Genomic DNA, 19,618 nt, shown 5'->3' with positions numbered 1-19,618 from the left:
TAGAGAAATACTCCCATTAATTAACTGGCAGAATTAGGCTGCAGTTAGAATGCAAATGAAAGATTTCAACTTTATAAATGTCTCCTTGCAACTGTGACATAATCCCTGCCACCAAGGTAATGATCTCAAAATGCAGTGTAGTATTAGAATTCCTTCAGTACACATAAAATTAATCTACTAGTGGGAAGAAGGATTTTGCTGACTCAAGTTTACTTAAAAACATTAATTTAAAACAGATGACAATCCCCACTGCCCAAGTTATAATGACTTCTTAAATAAGCAATTCAAAGCTTTACTCAAATTCAAACTATTTCACTTAAGATGGTTTTGTGACATCTAAGGGAATTTCTCTCACCATTTCTGTGCCTCCTGCCTCCTCCAATTTCTGAGCAATCCTACCCCAACTAGAAAAGGGAATATGTTCCTTTCAATAATGTTATCTTGTAGGAATCACTTGAAGAAATTTAGAAACATTGGTCTATGCCCATGCTACATTTTACAAAAAAACTGTTATCATCAGGGATCCAGGCTTTCTGTTTCCCATGGAAAAAGTGGAGAAAACCATGGATTCTCTGCTTAAAAAAATGACACAGAGAAAACATTAATTTCCCCTTTTAGCAGAGAAATCCACAGATTCTCCACTTTTTGCAAAGAGCTTTTACATGTTGGCCAAGTTCCAGCCTGCAAGAGCTGACTGCAGAAAGAGCAGGAAAACCCCAGCCCTGCTGGAAGGGGAGGAAGATGAGGAAGGGCAGGGCCTAAACCTTTGAGTCAGCCAAGGCTGGGCTTGGGCTCAAGCTCACCCTGAGACTCACAACGCATTCCCCCCAGCCCCCTCTAATCTGCAGGCATGGCTCTTTAGACAAGCAGCAGTGGCAGTATGGGACGGTGGTAGCTGCATGCTACCAGGCCGACCGGCGGGAAGGTTTTGCATACGTCAGCTGCCACAACCTCACACCACTGCTACCGCTCATCTTCAGAGCTGTGACCATGGACCAGGGGGAGGGGGCACATGCGGCAGCTGCCTCCAGCAAACACCACTCCACAGGCAAGCAGCAGCAGTGGTGGCAGCCACATGCGAGTTCCCCCCAGCCTCCTGGCTGGCAAACAGCCACCTCTCTGCACCACTGCAGAACTGTGCAGCCAGCTGCGGGGCACAAGTGACAGTGCAGTGGTGGCTGCTGCATGCAAAGCCATGCAGCTAGTCATGGGAAGGCAGCAACGGGCACAGCAGCAGTTGGGGTGGCAGCTGCTATATGCAAACCCCCATCAGGCCACCAAGCGTGTGCAGCCCACAGAGGGGCACCCCTGCCCTCGTCCTAGGAGTGGGCATAGGGGCACGCTCCCTCCCTCTTCTCGATTTGACCCCCCCCAGCACCTTCCTTTTCACCTGCCCCTTCTCCCCCACCCACTTACATTTTGGGGTGGATGTCAGTGTCTATGCATGCATGCATGCATGCATGCGTGTGCACCTGCATGCGCGTGGCTGGGGGGCTGTTGTGGGGAAGTAAGGGGCATCAAGAAGGCTGAGGAAGCTGTGGGGTGAAGTAAGGGGCACCTGCAGTGCGGGGGGGGGGGGGGGAAGGGGGCTGTGGTGGACCTTTAAAAAAAAAAAATTTAAAATCATGCATTTGAGATTATAAAAAAGACAAAAAGAGAAAACCAGGATCCCTGGTTATCACCAGTTGACGTGAATTAGTGGTAGCACCAGTAGATAACCTACTGCAGGCAAGGCTTACAAAAGTAAAAAGAAATTAAATATACAAGGCAACTATAAGAGACAAAATGTCAACTTTTAAATGCAGTTTTGCCAAGTAGGCAAATAGCCAACTCTTCCTCATTTTACTTTGTATCATCTTCAATTAGCTTCAACTGTTTTTATCTGCATCTTTATCATCATTGTATCTCCTGCTTCCTCTGAATATTGGGTCAACTCTTCAACTCCCATTTTCTCTTCTAATCTTAAATTGTGATAGACAGTCACCAAATTCCCAGAAGCCAAAGTCTTTAAATCTATTTCTGGTTTCTGAATGGATGACTCATGTTCTGTCATTTGCTGTCCCAGGGAATCTCTTGGGGTGGGCCTAGTCCTGCTGTCACTGCACAACAGCCATGTAGCTTAAGTGGAAGAAGAAAAGAAGAAAAAAAAAGAGGAAGGGCCCAGAAGAGAGGCAAGGTATTAATCCACCTTGTTCCTAAATGGGGTGGGTCAATGTTTCCCAACTCCTGAAGCACTAAGGGGCAAAGAGCACTCACAGTCTTGCCCCTGCTAACAAATACCATAACTCAATAAAAGTGGGAGGCTGCCGTGTATAAAAAGGGATATTCTTGACTCTGCAACATTTGACAATTTGAGTGTAGTCACACAAGCAGTTAACTGACCATTCTATTGACACTATTTGACCATGAACTGAATGGCTTGCCAACCCTACCCAGAAGGCAGAGGTAACTGGGGGTTTCCAAGAGTCCAGGTACCTAGTAATCTGATACAAGAGGGAACCCCTCCCACAAAGCTGGGTCCAGAGTTAGCACCCTGCAAAAATAACAAGTCTTAAAGTAGAGTAGATGATCAACTCTTCTCCCCTACATTTTCCCCACTTCATCAGTTCTTAGCTACACTGGCTGTTAGCCAGTTAGTTTCATTTCCAGAAGAAACCTATAAGAAAGATTAAATGTGGCAGACCTGAAAAGGAGGTTGTGCAGGGTAAGAAGAAAGCAACATGCATTTCAGAAAGGAGATTAACTACATACAGGAAAGAGTAGATGAAACCAATAGAAAAAGAAACAAAGAAAGCCAAGGGATACAGCAAAAGGTACACTTGGAAGATATGGATCAAGTGATTTTATGATTAATGTAACAACTGATTCACAGACATTTTTGGAGAAGACTCACTAGCCATTACATTAAGATTGCCATGGTCCTCAAATAAACATTCAGGTCAGGTCAGATAAGCATTAACAAATTAACAAGTTTTAAAAAGTTTCATTATTATTAGCCATTTTATTAATATAATTTTGATGGATATTGCACTAAGAAGATGATATCAATATGAAGTTGTTCTGCTACTACATGGAGCTCTCTAAAACAGGTGTTTTCACCCCTTTTTGGTCAGGGTAGCCCCAGCAGCTGGTCAAGAGACAGGGAGCCCCTCAATGACCAATTGATGAGCTGGGGGGGGAGTAGTGGAGAGGTGGGCAAATCCCCTGGCCCAGCAGCAAGCTCGGAAGTGCCAGCAGCAAACCAGGAAGTGCCAGTGGTTTCTCCACACCACTGCCACGTACCCCCTGGGGCCTTCCAAAGTACCCCCAGGGGTATGCATAATACCAGTTGAAAACCCTTGCTCTATAATACATGGTAAGAATTTCAAAGCATGTAAATATGATGTAAAATTTTACCAAGTATTCTGGAAAAAGATGTGATATTGCACTAGTATAGCAAGATCAACTGTTATAATGAACAGCACAGAAAGTGACTTGTTAGCTTTGTAGATGTGTAAAACTTTTAAATCCCTCCTAATTACATTTAATTACTGAAGAATGAAAGAGTCAGCTGCAACAATGCAGCTGCAGAACAGCTTTATTTTAAGATCACCACTAAAACAGATTCTGGATGAACTCTGTCCTTAAACTTCACTGTGACCAGTGAAGTCAGAGCAAAGTCAGTAAAGTTGGCAAATTAATAGTATAACTTTTAAAACCTGAAACAACCATACAGAGGGTTAGTAAATAAGAAAATAAGCTTCAAAGTTTCCCATTATCAAGTGTACCAAATAAGTTTAGTGAAAAACTAACCGAGAAAAAAGATCCCAAGATTAAGAGTGTTCACGGCTAGAAAAAAAAAAAAAAAAAAAAAAAAAACACAACAGATCAAGAAGCTTGGGGAATAATAGCACGGACCAGGAGAGGGTAACTGATACTTCTAGCCATCAATTTACTCTATAGGTAAGAAGGAAAAACAAGCCACAAGCCACTGGTACATCCACAATATACCCAGATAGCATTTGAGCCAGGAACATGGAATTTGATTCCTCCCTTCTTCCCATTAGCCAGTCCATTAGGAAAACAGAAGACATTTACCTTAATGTAGGAAGGGAAGAGTCAGGATAGATGAGTCACATTTCACAAACTGAAGAGTTACCTTGAACACCCACATTCTAGCCTGCAAAAACACGCTACCAGTCCAGCTGTTTGGGACTTTTGCCTTGAATAAGCATATCCTTGGCTGACTTAACTCCAGTGTTCAAGAAATAAATAGAGGGCAATCTTTTGGACTCATTGTTCAAATATGGCTTTGTAGTCAAACCTCAACATTTCAGATATTTCTTTCCATGGTGTGGAGCTGAATAACGCATAGCCTGAATTGCTGAATTTCTAGGTATACTACCCAAGGCACAACATGTTCTAATCCATATTTGTATTTTGTATTTCATGCTTTGTGATGGGTACTTAGTAGGCTTTAGAATCGGAAGACAAATAGGTAATGAGCTACAATATCATAGTTATTTGGTAAAATTAGTGTTGTGCAACTAACCTGACAGCTGCTCTCATTGCTGACAAGTGATTGAATGAGCTTCTGTTTCTCCGATTTCATTAGACTACAAAAGGTGAAAAATCTAGCCTTCTGAAGGAGCACAGGACATGACCCTCCAGTGACAATCCTACTAAGCAATAGTTAGAAAGACTTCATAAACAGCCAACATGAAAACAGATGTTTTGCGCAAGCACACACAGATCTAATTAGTTAGAGTCTCAGGAAACAAAACTGGGAACATTCAACTGTTCAGGAACTTGGATACCATCTGACATATAGCAGAAAAATGACCTTCCAAATCACAATTTACATATTGAAGGCTTCCATATGCTGGTTTGGAGAGGAAAAAGTAGCATTAACCAAGTAAAAGTTGTTGGGATGATAGGAGACCTTGTGTACACACCCACAGAGCCTGCTGAACATCCCACTATCCCTACTGGAAAGGGTTCAGCACTTCAGCATCAAACCCATTAAGGTAGGAATTTCTATTCCCAGGGAAGACATCATCACTCAGAAGGCTTCTTCATATAAAAAGGAAATGTCATCCCCTGTAGCTGAATTCCAGAAAAATAATGCACAACCTTTTATTTGTGTGCCAGTAAACAAGACTAGAGATTCATGCTGTTTACTCTAAATATTGTACCATTAAAAACATTCTTGCCATTCCCTGAGGGTCAAAGTAAAAAAATTGTGAAAGTGTAATCTATGGAAGGAAAGGCTGGTATGATCCATATCAAGTTTGATAAACTCTGACAGATTCCATCACCTCCAGCAATTTATCTGGTAGCACATGTATAAGCATACCACATTAGGAATTTCATGTTCACAAGGCAAGCAAAGTATAAAAAGGCTTTCCTAAAAAGAAGGATGATTCCAGGAATACCACTAATGGTATTAAACACAAGACATCACCTTCCATAGATCTTGCTGGAAGTGAAGATATTAGCAGAAAATATTTTATAAAGCCACTTCTCCTGTCTGCAGATGTTAAGTTGAACAGTAAATCTTTGTATGAAATCCAACATCTTCTGACCTACATTAAGCAAAGCACATTCAGGTTTAGTGGCAGGTTTCCAGCCTTCTGTATAGTAAAATTACAATATCCATTCTCACTTTCTGGAGATCTACAAAATACATAATTGCTGGAGCTGAAGAACGTTTAACATTTAAGTAGCATTGCATAAGGCAACAAGGATTTCCTTATAAGTCTAAAAGAAGGCTCCAAAGGAACTATCACTTTACCGCCAGTGATTAGTGCTTCTAGTAACAACTGCAGGCCCTGGAGACAATCATGTGACAATTATGGATGTTATTGGTACCTAAACTGCGATTCTTAACAACTAAAGAACTCTCCTGGATTTTTTTTTTTATTTTTAAAAACAAAACCACCATGCTCCTGCATTCAGCTTAGTAGAGTCCTTTCCAGCTGGACTATTGAAAAGGTGGATGCAAAGGTCCATCTTTGGTAGCAGCTAGTTTTCCATACTCATAATTAGGGGTCTACCTAAATCACAGTGGCAGCTTACCAGTTTTCACAGGTTGATCACAACATAAAGTTCTCATTCTGTGGTCACTTAGTAGCAAGGGGCATGGCCACTACAAAGTAGGAGAGAGGCCCTGGGGGGGAGGAGACAGCAACCATCTTTACTGCTGACTGTCCTTCATGCAGCCCCACCCCTTACCACTGATTGGCAGAGGCCCCAGGCAGGGGAAGAGAGATGAGATGAGACAAGGGGGCAGCCACCATCTCAATTGGTGGCTGTCCTTTGCATGGCTGCAGCCCCACCCCTTGGCACTGATTGGTGGAGAGGCCCTGACAGGAGAAGGACAAGGGGGCAGCAATTGTCTTGTCTACTGCCCTTTGTACTGCCCCACCAGCCAACACCTTCTCCTCCCTGCAGTGAGGACTGCTGGCTCTCACTGGGGAGCCAGCATTTTAAGTGTTTTTGTTGTTGTTGTTGTACTTGATTTCACAGCTTCCACAAAACTGTAAATTAAGTAGGTTCCTACTCATAATTTGCAGCAATTGAGACCTTAGAGAAAGTAACAAGCATTCCTTTGTAACATCTCCGAAATAGGGCCTTCCTAGTGCATCTATGTAGCTGAAATCATCTTACCCAGATGCAACTACTGTAAAAATCCTCCTTCCCCCTTGAGAAATAGAATCTGGCTCCATTCATATTGGTTCAGAATGTCACCCTTTTTTGTATCCCCTCTACCAATTCAATTTTCCATCATGAGAAACAAAGTAACTTGTGTATACTTTCAAGGCCCTTCATAGCTTATTGATACCTTAACACTAAAGGGAGGACAGAGGGACATAACCAAGTCAACTCCCATTTTGGATCAGTCTACCATCAGAACTGCCATGTTCTTTCCCCAGTGCTGTACACAATGCCACCATCCCAGCAAGCCAGAAACCTGAATGTCATGATAGAACTGGACCTTTTTCTAGGCCCTCCTTATAATGGAGGCTGTATCTACATTTTATAAATTTGAGTAAGATCTCTACATGATATCAATCACCATCACCACTTTGTATATTACCCACTGTTGCTCCACTAAGCATCCAGAAATCTACCTCTTAAAAGCTTCTGCCATAATGCTAGCAAACTTGAAAGTGGTCAGAAGCCCAGCATGCTACACCACAGCCTATCATGCTGATCTATATCATCTCATAGATATGAAGGGGAGTAAAAAAGAATCCTATCTTGCAGTGCAAGCTCTTTGTTCAGTGTACATCTGGTAAAATGGTGCCTTGGTCTATAGCTACTACTTAGGAGTACTATGGTAATACAAACAGTGTAAACTATATACATTTGTTTTTGTGAGATATTAACCATTTCTATCAGTGTTACGACTTGCAGACCACCAATCTTAGGCATGAAAAGGCAGGAGTGCAAGTGATCACTAATCTTGTGAAATAGCTAGAGAGCTTCCATATTAAGTCCTTCCAAAGCATTTCTTGCACAAGGAGGGCATGACTACATGCAGAAGTTGCCAAGTGTTAAATGCTCTTCAGAGGGAACTGCAATGCATGCAGTTACTGCACCACTTGGCTCCTCCAAGATTTCTATTAGGAATAGAAAATATTTTTAAAAGGGATATGGGCATAGTTTTTCCAGGCAGTATATCCTAAAGAATTAAGTGTGCACTGTATTTCCTTCAGCATTTCACTTCTAATAATACAAGACAGTGTCATTTTAGGCTACACTTTCAGCAAAATTAGAAACAGCAATGCACAGACCACATTTAGTATTCCAACTATAGAGTTCAACTCACATTTCAGAGATTTATTTCTGCATGCAAGTTTGGTACTGAAGTATGATACGACCTTCAAATGGAGAGCAAGAAAAAGATCTTTACTTAAGATATTTTGGTTATTTACTCTCTACTGCCAGTTATACAAATGGAAAACTAGTGCTCTTGCATTTGTCTTCTCTACCAAAGTATTAAGATTCATTCCTGCACCAATGCTGAACTCCAGATACAGGTGAGGTGCAAGGAAGAATTAAGGGGTGGGGGAAATGCTTAGAAAACAAGAGTGGTCAGGACAGATTATTTTACTCAAGGTCAAAATATATATCCCTACTCTTAAAATGGAAGTGTTAAGAGTGACTACCCACGATGACAAGGGAAGATCTTGGTTTTCAAGGTCAAATAGATTTACAACCTTGTAACTGCCAAAATGCGTATATACTCACAGGCACTACATCCCCTTAGTATTTTAAACAAGAGAACACAAGCAGTGGCACTCTCAGCCAGACAAGTCAGCATAATGTTCCTACCATAACTCTTGTCTTCTCTTCCCACATTCTAATCTTTTTACAACTTGTCTCCCCTTTTGTGTTATGTCTAATTTAGACTGACAGTTCTTTGAGACACAGACTGCCTCATTTGTACAGTACTATGGAACCTGCATTAATAAGGTCTCAAGATATTCAGTTTAAGAGTTACATATGTGTTTGGAATGCAACTTTGAAGATAAGTCACTGCTTCACTAAACCAAATGTGTAAAACCAACCAGAAATGAAAAAGTGGCCATTTCCTACTTTTCTTTAAGCACAAGGGCCCAAGGCTGTGGCGAAGTACAATCACAAGCAAAGAAATTACTGCTAAAAACAACAACAAAAAAACAAACAAAAAACCCCATTTGAATAAGTACCAAGTTGCCTGGGAAAGATTGCCTGCCTGCCTGCTCTCAAGGAAAGGAAAGGAAAAAAAAATAGTTCATACATTAACTTGTTTCAGGTTCATCTGAAAAAAAAAGTTGCCTAATAAAAAAGCATCAACATTACATTTCCTTCAATGAAGCAGCCAGTGCTTATTTCAACAAGAGTGCTTCCATTGAAACTAGCGACAGGTATTACTCTATAAGCTCAAGAAAAAACAAGATCTTAACACCCTGTCAGACTTGAGCTTTGATGTCTGCCTTTCAAAGTCAAAGCCAGACAGAACTCCAGGCACTCCTCCATAGCTTTTCTGAATCTGGCAACACCCCAGTTGAGAACCACTGTTCTGAAGTTACAGCCTACCTTCTTTGTCAGGAAGGTGCTGCACCAACACACCACGGCACAAGTGTCCCATGTGCTTCTGTTTGCAAGAGGGATGTACCAAGCCACACCTGGAAGCAACTGGCAGAAGCAAGCACTCCTGCCTGCATTAGGTTTATCAGTATATTGGGAGCCATAATATACTTATTTTTCTAACCGTTAAAAGAAGTAAGTCAGTTACCAAAAGTCTTTTCTGCTACAGCAGCAGCTCACTGGTTCTCAGACAGTGGTTTGTTGATCAGCAATGATCTGTGGAGCACTTGGTGGGCATTTGGTGGGTGGGCATCAGGTTTGTATGGTGACAGCTCCTGTTTCCAGCTGATGTATTGTGTTAAAATCCCAATAGTGCCCTCTGACAAGACATTGCTAGTTGCCTCAAAGCTGTTATGTGCTTCCAAATGAATGTAGAAATCACCCCCTCCACTCCCCAGAAGCATTACAGAACTATTCATTTCAAAGCAAGTGAAATGCATCTTTGTGGAAGGAGCAGACTTAAGGCTTCCGTACCACTTCTGCTCAATTGAGGAAGATAAATGGGTCTAAATTCCACCCTATGTTTTTAATACACATACACAGAGATGTATTTGTGTTAACTATTACCTAATCAACTTGTGACATCAGGAAGACTGACAGACAAATGCATGAACATCTGCCTAATCATTTTACATAGGCAAGCAAACCCAATCCACATAGGACTCTCTCCATTTAAGTAACTGTTATACTGCTTTGTGGCACCTTCTCCACAATGCCAGACAGCTCCCTGAAGCAGCTGCCTGGCACAACTGTAAGAATATACTGCTACACATGGATTCCATTTATATATTAGAGTATATATTTGGCAAATTATACGATAACTTCAACTGCTGCATACAAACATCAGACCACTAGTGCAAAGTCCTTTTCCCTTCTGGGAGAGTCTGCTAAGAAAGAGATTAGGTCCTCCCAACTGCGCACACACACCGGGACGCAACTCAAAAGCTCTGGATATATAGTTAGGCTGGACTAAGTACCAAACACTTTTGGATGGTAATGAGCCAACAAACAAAGAGCTGAAGCCAAAAGTTGAAACAGTCTACAACCAACAATTCCAAGTGGTTGTAGCATCAACCTTATTAGGAAATCTTTTTTATTTCACCACCTGTTAAGGCAAAACACTCCTATGTTTACATAAAATCCCATTTTCTACAGAGTTATAACTTATATCAACACAGCAGGGTGCTTTGTACTGAAGCAAAGTCCTTATTTTGTGCATGAAAATGCAAGAAATATGCCAGAACTGGCAACCTATACACAAAACCATAACCTGGGAATTTATGGCATCTGGTCCATCTGAATAACTTGCTCTTAGTAGTGAGCAATGCTAACAAAGTGACCAGAATGTAGAGAGGCATTTATGCTTCTATTGCATGGATCATTAACCACTTTACTACATGTTTTGAGAGCTCATGATGGTTAACTGTTCTGTAGGCAGGGTGAAAACAAATGAACAAGCAAGCAAACAAGCAAAAAACAACTGCATCGCCTTCTCAACTTCAACACAGAACTTCCACATGGATTCAGCAAAAAGTTACCTTGTTCAAGAGCAGCTTTGATCTCAGATATGGCTATTGGACAACTCCCCTTACACGGTAAAAAATAAACATTCTCCAGGGAACAGTGGTATAAAAACAAATGTCCTCTTAACACTGACTCACTATCCATATACAAGTCATATATGCTTGTTTTACAGATAACATTTTACTACTATAAGGACAGAGGAGCCAATAAAGCCATATACAAGTATGCACCGGTTTTGCTCAACAAAAAAGAAAGTCAGCTCAGTTTCAAATACTGAATTCCAAATACTGGGCCTTTCTTACTTGGCAATTATGTAAGACACAAAAAGAACACAGCTTGATTTAACAGCTCTGACAGTTGGAATAATCTCTCATTTGTAAACCAAGCCAAACTGATACAAGAGAATAAAGTACACAGGACCCCAAGCTGTCATTTTTACAGGAATTTTTCCAGACTAGAAGTTAAAGTTAAGTAATGTTAAATGCTATCACTTTCAATTCCCTACAACTCATTTTTTGCTTTTTTTTTTTTTTTTTAAAGTTAATGGTGTTGAACAAATTAAAAACTCAAAGCAGCTACAGTTGCATCCAATCAATGACATCAAGGATTTAGTGACACACAAATTCTTGCAAATCACTAGTCTACTCAATATGCAAGGCTGCTTTTGTTATAGGAGATGTACATGTTCTAAATGGGGGGGGGGAATCAAAGTAGTAATTATCACTAAATTCAGAAATGCTACTAGAATCTGTAATAATCTGGATTAAAGTGTAAAGCATTTCTAGTACAGTATTAGAAGTATTTTTACAACTCATTTGCAATTAAGAAACTATATTATATGTAGACTACTCAGTTTAGACATGAAAAAATACAAGTCAAGCAAATGTCAACTATAAAATAGAGTGGAAAGTAATGTTAAGTATTAACTAGACTGTATCCCTTTAAGCAAGAAAAAGCTAAATGTTACAAAGGGCTGAGTAAAAAGGGAATGTGGGGTATTCTGCGACAGGCCCATACATGACAGCTGTAGAAAAGTTATTGTAGCAACAGCTGTGGACACTGTACAACACACCACAAAAATAAGTCACTTATTTCCATCTACTTCAGCCTCCTAAACTGAAGTTTATTCAGTTACCCTCTAATTTTGAAATTAAACTGGCTGGTGGCTTTTGACCCTAAAACACAATAAGCCACTTACTGAATTTCTGAGGAAAAGACAGAATTACTGCACAGTTTCACTTGACTATGTAACCAACTTTTAACCTGTCCAATCAATCTAAAAAGATTCTGCAAACTGTTATGACAAGCATAAAAAAGTGGAAAGTTGTTGCAAAGAAGCTGTTCTAGCTAGGTTTACTAATCTCTAAGAGTTTCATGGTTGTACAAAACTGCAGAAAACACAAGCAAGTTCAACAACTTCCATTATATGTTTATACCCCCTTTCCTCCCAAAACAAGAAAAAGAAATAAAGGTTCTGAATGAGGCAAGCAATGCACAGAATTACCAAGATCAAGTCAGATCTTGTGCTCTGCAATAATACCTAAAAAACAATAGCTGAAATCAACTCATTGAGCTACTCGCATCCCATTAGCCAATTGTGAGAGCAAGTGCTACTAGTTTTCCTTCCTAGAAGGTGGAGGGCATGCACTGAACATGACCCCCCCCACCAAAAAAAGGAAATATTACCTCAACTGAGAAATTAAAAATAAGCCTTCACTATCTCAGTTCTGTTACCCCTTTCAATTGCTTCACTTCTCTCTATCCCCTTAACTAACTATGGTAAATAGGTTATGGTAAAAGTAACTAACTGGAGGTAGAACCCCCAAGGATACCATACTGCCCCATGCAGGTTGCCTATTAAACCGGAAGCCATGCCTGTGAGATATTTCAAGTAAACTAACGAGAACAAATGACTCAAGCCAACTATCCCACCTGCAGCACCATGCAAACACAGTACACTGTTTCTGCGTTAGGAAACAGCCTCCGTGGAACAGCACAGCATGCTCAATACTGCTACTGTCAAGCATAGTAAAGTCACACCGTACCAAAAGAGCCTTAACTCTCTTTCATCTGTCAAAGATATAAAGCAGACTGATGCAAAAATCTCACAGTATACAGGATCACACCAGGAAACTTGTCTGCCTCCCATCACTATACCACTCCAACTGCTGGAACAGAACACCCCAACTTCAATTCCAAGTACAAGAAAGAATAGGCACGTAAATGGGGAAGTCTATAGAAAACTGTACGACTGGAGGAAAAAAAAAAAAAAAAATGATTTTGTACTCTAAAGTTTAGTTGAAGGAAAGTAACGCAAGCTTAAAAATGTTCTGTAGCAGCATTAACACAAACAGGAGAGCATGATTCTTTGCAGAAGTATGATATACCTAGTACTGAGTCATGGAGAAAAGAGTGTCTTATTTTTATTCCTCGCAATTGTACACTTCAAGTGATGTGACTGTCATCATTTAGGGAGCAATTTGGCTCTTCATTAAACTGTAAGATTTTTGGGTCAGTGACATTCTGTTATTTGTATGTAGTGCCTACTAGAACATGGGCACGATCCTTAGTAACCATCTTTGGCACTACTACAATATGAGATATCAATGGGGGGAGGGGGGGAGGGCACATAGGGGAAGGAAGGAAAGAAAAAGAAAAGGGGGATGGGGGGGGAAAAGAGAGAGAACCCACCAGCATCTAGGATCTATTACAAAACTCAAAGCAACTTTAGAATTCTGAAGCAAGCTAGAGACTCTCTGAACCAATGAATGTAATGATCCACAGTAGAAATATAATTAAATGGGTACAGTTGACTGTTACCAAAGCACAGATTTTGAACACACTAAACAAATTATACAAGGAACTTATTTAGTTTTTGCCTCTTAGAGATATCAATACATCAGCTTCTACTCCTGCACCCATTTTTTGGGGAGAAAGAACTAGGATTAGTTTATTTAACAAAAATAACAAAGCAAGATATTGACTTACAGGGTAGATGGAAATCAACCACTAAAAAAATAAAAATAATAATCAGATTTTTCTCTATTTAAATCCGTTTTTTAAAATCGGTTGTTAGGATGCTTTTTTTTTTTAAAAAAAAAAACCCAACATATAGTTTTAATTTAAGATATGTTAAAGCTCAAAGACATCATCATGGAACAGGGATTATAAACTTCCAACTACATACTATTTGAGACAATATATCCAGGTAACCTATTTAATAAAACTTTTCTTGAAAGGTTACAACAGGCCATGGACTATATTAGGGGCCCAATCTAACAAGATTCCCCAAAGACTCCTCTACAGATAAAATTCAAGAAAACCACTCTACCCAATGGGACTCAGCGGGCAGTCTACAAAATCCCATTAAGCATCTCTGTGATGTTTAGTTTCAGTTCTCGAACTGTGGATTTGTCTCTCCAGAGATAACATCTTTGTTAACAGCAGTATATGGAGATGAGAGAGAATAGACCCGATTAGTGATTACCCAACCATCAGCCCTATGGGCTCTCCACAGGTTTGTGTACGCACAGTCAAGCCCTTACCTGTCTCTAAAAATGCAAAGTTTCAAGAAATTAAATCAATAAAAGATATCAAACAGCAAGAATGCACTTTCGGTAGAAAAATGATTCAAATAAGGCTTCCTGGCCAGTGATTTAAATAGATTTGATTTAAATCAGATCCACCCTATTGCTTCAGAAATTGATTTCATGCTCAAGACTATATTCAACATTTTAACAATACAATTAAGCCATGGAAGTCTTTCTACTGGGGGGTGGGGGAAATAAAAATCAGCCTCCAGTCAGTTTACAGGTTGTCACACAATTAAATGTTAATAGCACTAACACTGTCTACCCTAGCAACCTTCAACCATATTTTCATAACAGATAAGAAAGTCACCTTGCTATAAACAAGTTTTATGCACATCATGTTTACAGTGGTTTACTCTGGACAATTCTGGGCAGCTATCCCATAGTGCCTCAAGAGGGAAAGTATCCAGAGTACATGAACTGCGATTAAAAAACACAAGCAGAAAACAAATAAAAAAAAAAACCAGACATTCATTCTTGTTCTCGTTCTCTCTCTCTCTCTCTCTCTCTCTCTCTCTCTCTGGGACGTGCTACTTCCAGAGCTCAGAAGAAATGTAACCCATCCAAAGCCAGCAAGCAAAGATGGTTGGGGGCCCTGCTCATACTTAACCAGTTTGAAACACTTCTGGACAGGGCTGGTTAAAAAAAGGCTTATATATCCAGTAAGTGTAGCTGGATATAAACTCAGTTAAAATCACTGCTGTGAATGTAGCCTTAGAATTGGTCCACATTCAACTGTCAACTGAGTTTACTGCTTAATTCTATAAAACTCTGAAGTGAAGCATGCAATGCTTGCAGCACTCAGTAACTTTGAAGGAGACAGCATAAAACTGCTGTTTTCAAAACAGTTTCAGACAAGAGACTTATTTAGTAATATTCATTTTTGACACAGTTTTAGTCATTTGCCACAGAACAGCCACAAAAATAGAACCATCATATTGCTAAACAACCGTCTTCGTAACATCACGTAAAAACAGGACTAGTCTGATGCTCTCTGCAAGAACAGAGAAGGCAAGATTATGTTCTTTTCTATTCTAACTATAAAAACTATATTGAAAAGAACCTGAAAACTGGGATTTTCATTTGGACAGCCCTTGTAAGAGGCAGGGGATTGGAGGTGCTGCAAAGGAAACAACTTTTTAAACATACAGGAGACTTAGCCTGGACTGCTAAGACCACTTGCTGAACTGTGTTTTCTCAGCTACTGAGAAAGACAGTGCTGCGTGAATACTCAGTACGTCCCTAAACATGCAGCTATTAAAAACATGTAACAAGCAGCACACACAGAACGCGCAGACCCCTCACAGCCTCTTCTCAGACCATAAGCAGCAAATCATACTGCTACTGGTGCTACCACAACTACTGGTGGCAGTAGAAGACAGAACCCAAGTCCAAAAAGCAGAATGCTAATGTGTCTGTGTCAAATCCTATGATATCAAGATGGGGTGGTCTTTCCTTTTACTTTCCTTTCCTCACTAAGGATCCTCCACACCCAGATCTCAATAAATACTGTTGTGTAGGTCTGTTCCTCATCAGCTTTACCTATGGTATCCTATGGAAGCCAAGAGTTACAGCAGATTTTGGCTCCTGCAGTAAAGCCAAGGCCCAAGCCAATTCAAACACTGTTGCAATGCACTGCACTTCTGAAACAGTGCTTGAATTTTGTCCACCGCCATGCTTAGAACTGAACAATAAGACATTATAAAATCAAACGTGCCCACTGGCAATGCCCTTTTACCAACAAACAAGTAGCCAAGGCTACGTAGGCAATACCAGATTTAAATCAAAATGATAATCTGCAAACTTTAGCTTCACTCATCCAGGGATAAACCAATTATCTGCATCCACAAGCACAGATGAACCCAATAAATGCAGCAAGTGAAGATTATAATGATTCTAGTCTTGCCACCTCTGAATAGATTAGCCACTCATCTCTTCCATGGCTTTTACACAGAAAGATTTGCAACCCTCAAAAATACCATCTAGACAAGAGATTTAGCAGTTAGCCAAAACAAATACACCCACTTCATGAGACTAGATCAGGAGTGGCCAACCTGCAGCTAACGTGCCACAAGTGGCAGAGGCAGCTTCAGTATGTAGCACACCACAGATCCAAGAGGCAACAGGCAGCATAGCTGCAGAGAAGGCAGAAAACAGCAGTGAATCGGGCAGGGGAAGGGAGTCAAAGTGGCATGCAGAGAGAACACAAAGATAATTCACAACACGCTTGCCACAAAGGCTGACCCCCACTGGGTTAGATGATGAATCAAACATCTATATTATTTCATTATTACACTTCAGCTCCTATGCCCCCCACCATCCAAAGCCCCCCCCCATACACAGGACTCAAACAAGAATATCAGGAGTTACTAAAAACTATAAGCTGGCTCTAAAACATCTAAGTTACCAGATGCTTTGTGCAGCACTAGCTCACCCAGGCAGTTACCTAATGCCGCTCTCTTCCCGGCTGGGGGGAGTGATTACACAGAAAATGCTCATTGAATCTGTAGCGCAGGCCTGTTACCTCACCCTATCTTTCTTTAAATGTAGCTAATGAACACATGCAAAGGTGCCAGAAGGCAGGAATTTTTGCACAACTATCCAAGACACCTGCCTAGAGAAGGTAAAAAGAAAGGGTATCAAAACACCGTCACATTACTCAACTTCTGTAGTTCTTTCCCTTCCCTGCCCCCAGTTTGCTGGTTCATTATCAGTCACACCTGAAAACAAACACAAGAGACTGGAGCAGAGCGCCAAAAACTTCTCCACCTTTTGGCCAAAACCAAGCGAGACTGGAGGCATCTGAAACCATAAGGTCTCTGAGGTAAGAGGCCAGCCTGGCTTTGGGCAGTATCTGAATCCCCAGACCTCCTAGTCTGGGAGGGAGGATACGTGCCCCATGGTAAAGCCACACCGACATGAGCACCAAGTTCCACTTAGCTGAATTTTGGGACTTGCCCCTTGGGCTTTGCCCAGTTGAATTTGGAACAGATTTGGCCTTACTGAAAGATTTTTAAAAATGTTAAAAACAAAATGGCTGGGGGGCGGTGAGGGAGATAGGGTAAGAGCAAATTAAAACAGCAAAACAAGGGGCTGCTGTCATATGCAACAGTTACACCACCTCTGCCACTTTTCCAGCACTAAAAAGCAACAGAAGAAAGACTTCCCTAACCCGGAGCTCCTGAAAAAGAAATGGCCTGGACTGAGGACCAGTACAAATCACCCCATGGGTTTCCCTGCGGGGAAAAAAGGCTGGTGTCCAGGCAGCTCAGAAGAAACAGTGCCCCAACGCCCAGCACCCTCTAACACCCCTATGCCCTGCACAGCCTGCTGCTTTTCTCTTTTTTGCGTGTGTACGTTTTCAAGGTTTTCCACCCATTTCCACCCCGGCAAGGCCGGAGGCGCCCACCCAGACCACAGCTCCTTCCCGGGAGGCAGAAACCCGGGGCGCCGGAGAGCCCCTGGCGCTGAGCCCGGCCCCGCCGGGATGCCAAGGAGCCCCCTGTGCCCCAGCCCCGCCTCAAGGTCACCCCTCCCGGCCCCGCACCTGGATGAACTGGATGGTGAGCGCCGACTTGCCCACGCCGCCGCCGCCTACCACCACCAGGCGGTACTTCTCCTGCCCCGGCGCCGACCCCGGCCCCGGCCCGTCCCTGCAGCCCGCGGCCATCGGCATCCGCCCGCCGGGGGAGCCGCAGCCCCGCCGATGCCTGCTGCGCCGGGCGGGAGGGGCAGGGCAGGGAAGAGGGCGGCTCGGCGGCCACTGGCGCTGGCGGCGCGCGGGGGGAGGGGAGGGGAGCAGGCGCTGGCCCAACGCGCCCCTCAGCCGCGGCGGCCACGGGCTGAGTACGGCTGGGGACCCCGCGGCCGCTACAAATGGCCGTCGGGGGGCGGGGCCGCACCGCCCCTCCTCTGCATGCGAATGAAGCGGAATATTCATGAGGGGGCGGGGCCTCCTCGGCATGCGACACCGACTGGGCTGTTCGGGAGAGGGGGGTGCGGACGCTACTGACACCGAATGAGGGAAAACGCTGCCGCTGCCGCCGCCACCGCCCCCTTCCCCAGTATGCTAATGAGATGGAATCTTCGTGAGGGGACGGGGCCACCCCGGCAAGATGGAATAGTCATGCTAATGAAATGGAATATTCAGGAGGGGTGGGGCCCCGCAATGCTTATGAGGTGAAGTATTCATGAGGGGGCGTGGTCCTCCTGGCATGCTAAACCCACTGGAATATTCGCAAGGGGCGGGGCTTGGTCGGCATGCTAATGAAATTTTATATTCATGAAGGGGCGGGTGACGTTGGGGGTGGGGAGCTGTGAGAACTGGCGTGTGGGGAGTCCCCCGAAGTAGGGACTGGCGCGGTGTAGGCTTGCGCAGGTGGACTTGGAGCCTAATCCCAGGCCCATAGGTGGCCCAAGGGACACATACACAGTCTCTCTCTCTCTCTCCATCCCCCCATTACCATCCCAAGCTCCACAGTAGCCATGCCGTCAGATACACCAGGCATAGAAGTGTGGTGATATACATGTGTGACGCACGCAAAACCTCAAAAGCCCTTATGACAGCCCGCTTTGGAGGAACACCTCCCTTTGTAGGCCTCACACCGCCCCCCCTGCACACGTTCCCTTCAGGACGCAACGGGGTCTATCCTCTGATCCTACCAATCACCCCTCATACTATGCCACACACTCAGGGCAGGATGCACAATTTTAGGATGGGGGATCAGAGCCCAATCACGCCCAGTCATGGTCCCAGGCAAGTGGAAAGCCAATTATCCAAGGAACTGATGTTGTCTCAGAGCTGGGACCATGAATGCCACATGCCCCCGGAGGCTAGGGAGGCCACAGCAACCACCCGCAGGCAGTAGCAGTGGGGGTGTGGGAGCAGTGAGCCAGGAGCTCCCGCAGGCAGCCATGGCAGTGTCAGCAGCAGGAGTGGGGGAGTGACAAGCGCTGACCAGTGGTCAGCAACTACCCAGAGACCAGCGATGGCCAGCAGCAATCGGGGACCGCCCGCAGACACTGCCGGTGGTGTCAACAGTGCAGTGGCAAGCAGTGGCAGCAGCGCTTTTTGCATGGGTTACACCACCAAGCTCGGGGTGCACGTGCACCCTCTACTCATCACCAATGGCTGGGACCAACAATCAGCTGACTGCCAACCTCAGCCCCAGGAGTGCACCAGAGCCCTGCCGTACAGTCAGCATCAGGCTGCAGGAAAACACTACCAAACATTCAATTTAAGGCATGTTGGAAACTGACCAAAAATTATTACACATAACTTGTGGCATCATTTTGTGGCTTATTTCCCATTTTATTATGCCATTATTTGCCGGAATGTGGTTAATCACATCTTAAATGTAACAACTGCAGGGGGCCTAAAGCAGTGC

At 43.0% G+C, this 19,618-nt stretch overlaps 1 protein-coding gene across 1 annotated transcript in view; it reads right to left on the bottom strand.

The window, feature by feature from the left end:
- RRAS2 (RAS related 2) overlaps positions 1-18,126 on the bottom strand; it is an 87,122-nt gene extending 68,996 nt beyond the window's left edge. The window contains exon 1 of the mRNA XM_090032631.1: positions 17,779-18,126. Within this exon, the coding sequence (XP_089888757.1) occupies positions 17,779-17,907 (129 nt within the window). The 5' untranslated portion in view covers positions 17,908-18,126. The remainder of the gene's footprint in view (positions 1-17,778) is intronic.
- Between the last annotated feature and the right edge of the window lie 1,492 nt (positions 18,127-19,618).

Source organism: Crocodylus siamensis, chromosome 2 (genome assembly GCF_052110815.1).
Source record: "Crocodylus siamensis isolate JL-2025a chromosome 2, ASM5211081v1, whole genome shotgun sequence".
NCBI lineage: Eukaryota > Metazoa > Chordata > Crocodylia > Crocodylidae > Crocodylus > Crocodylus siamensis.
Note: the sequence above shows the minus strand (reverse complement) of the source record. Positions and strands in the feature narration are given on the sequence as shown.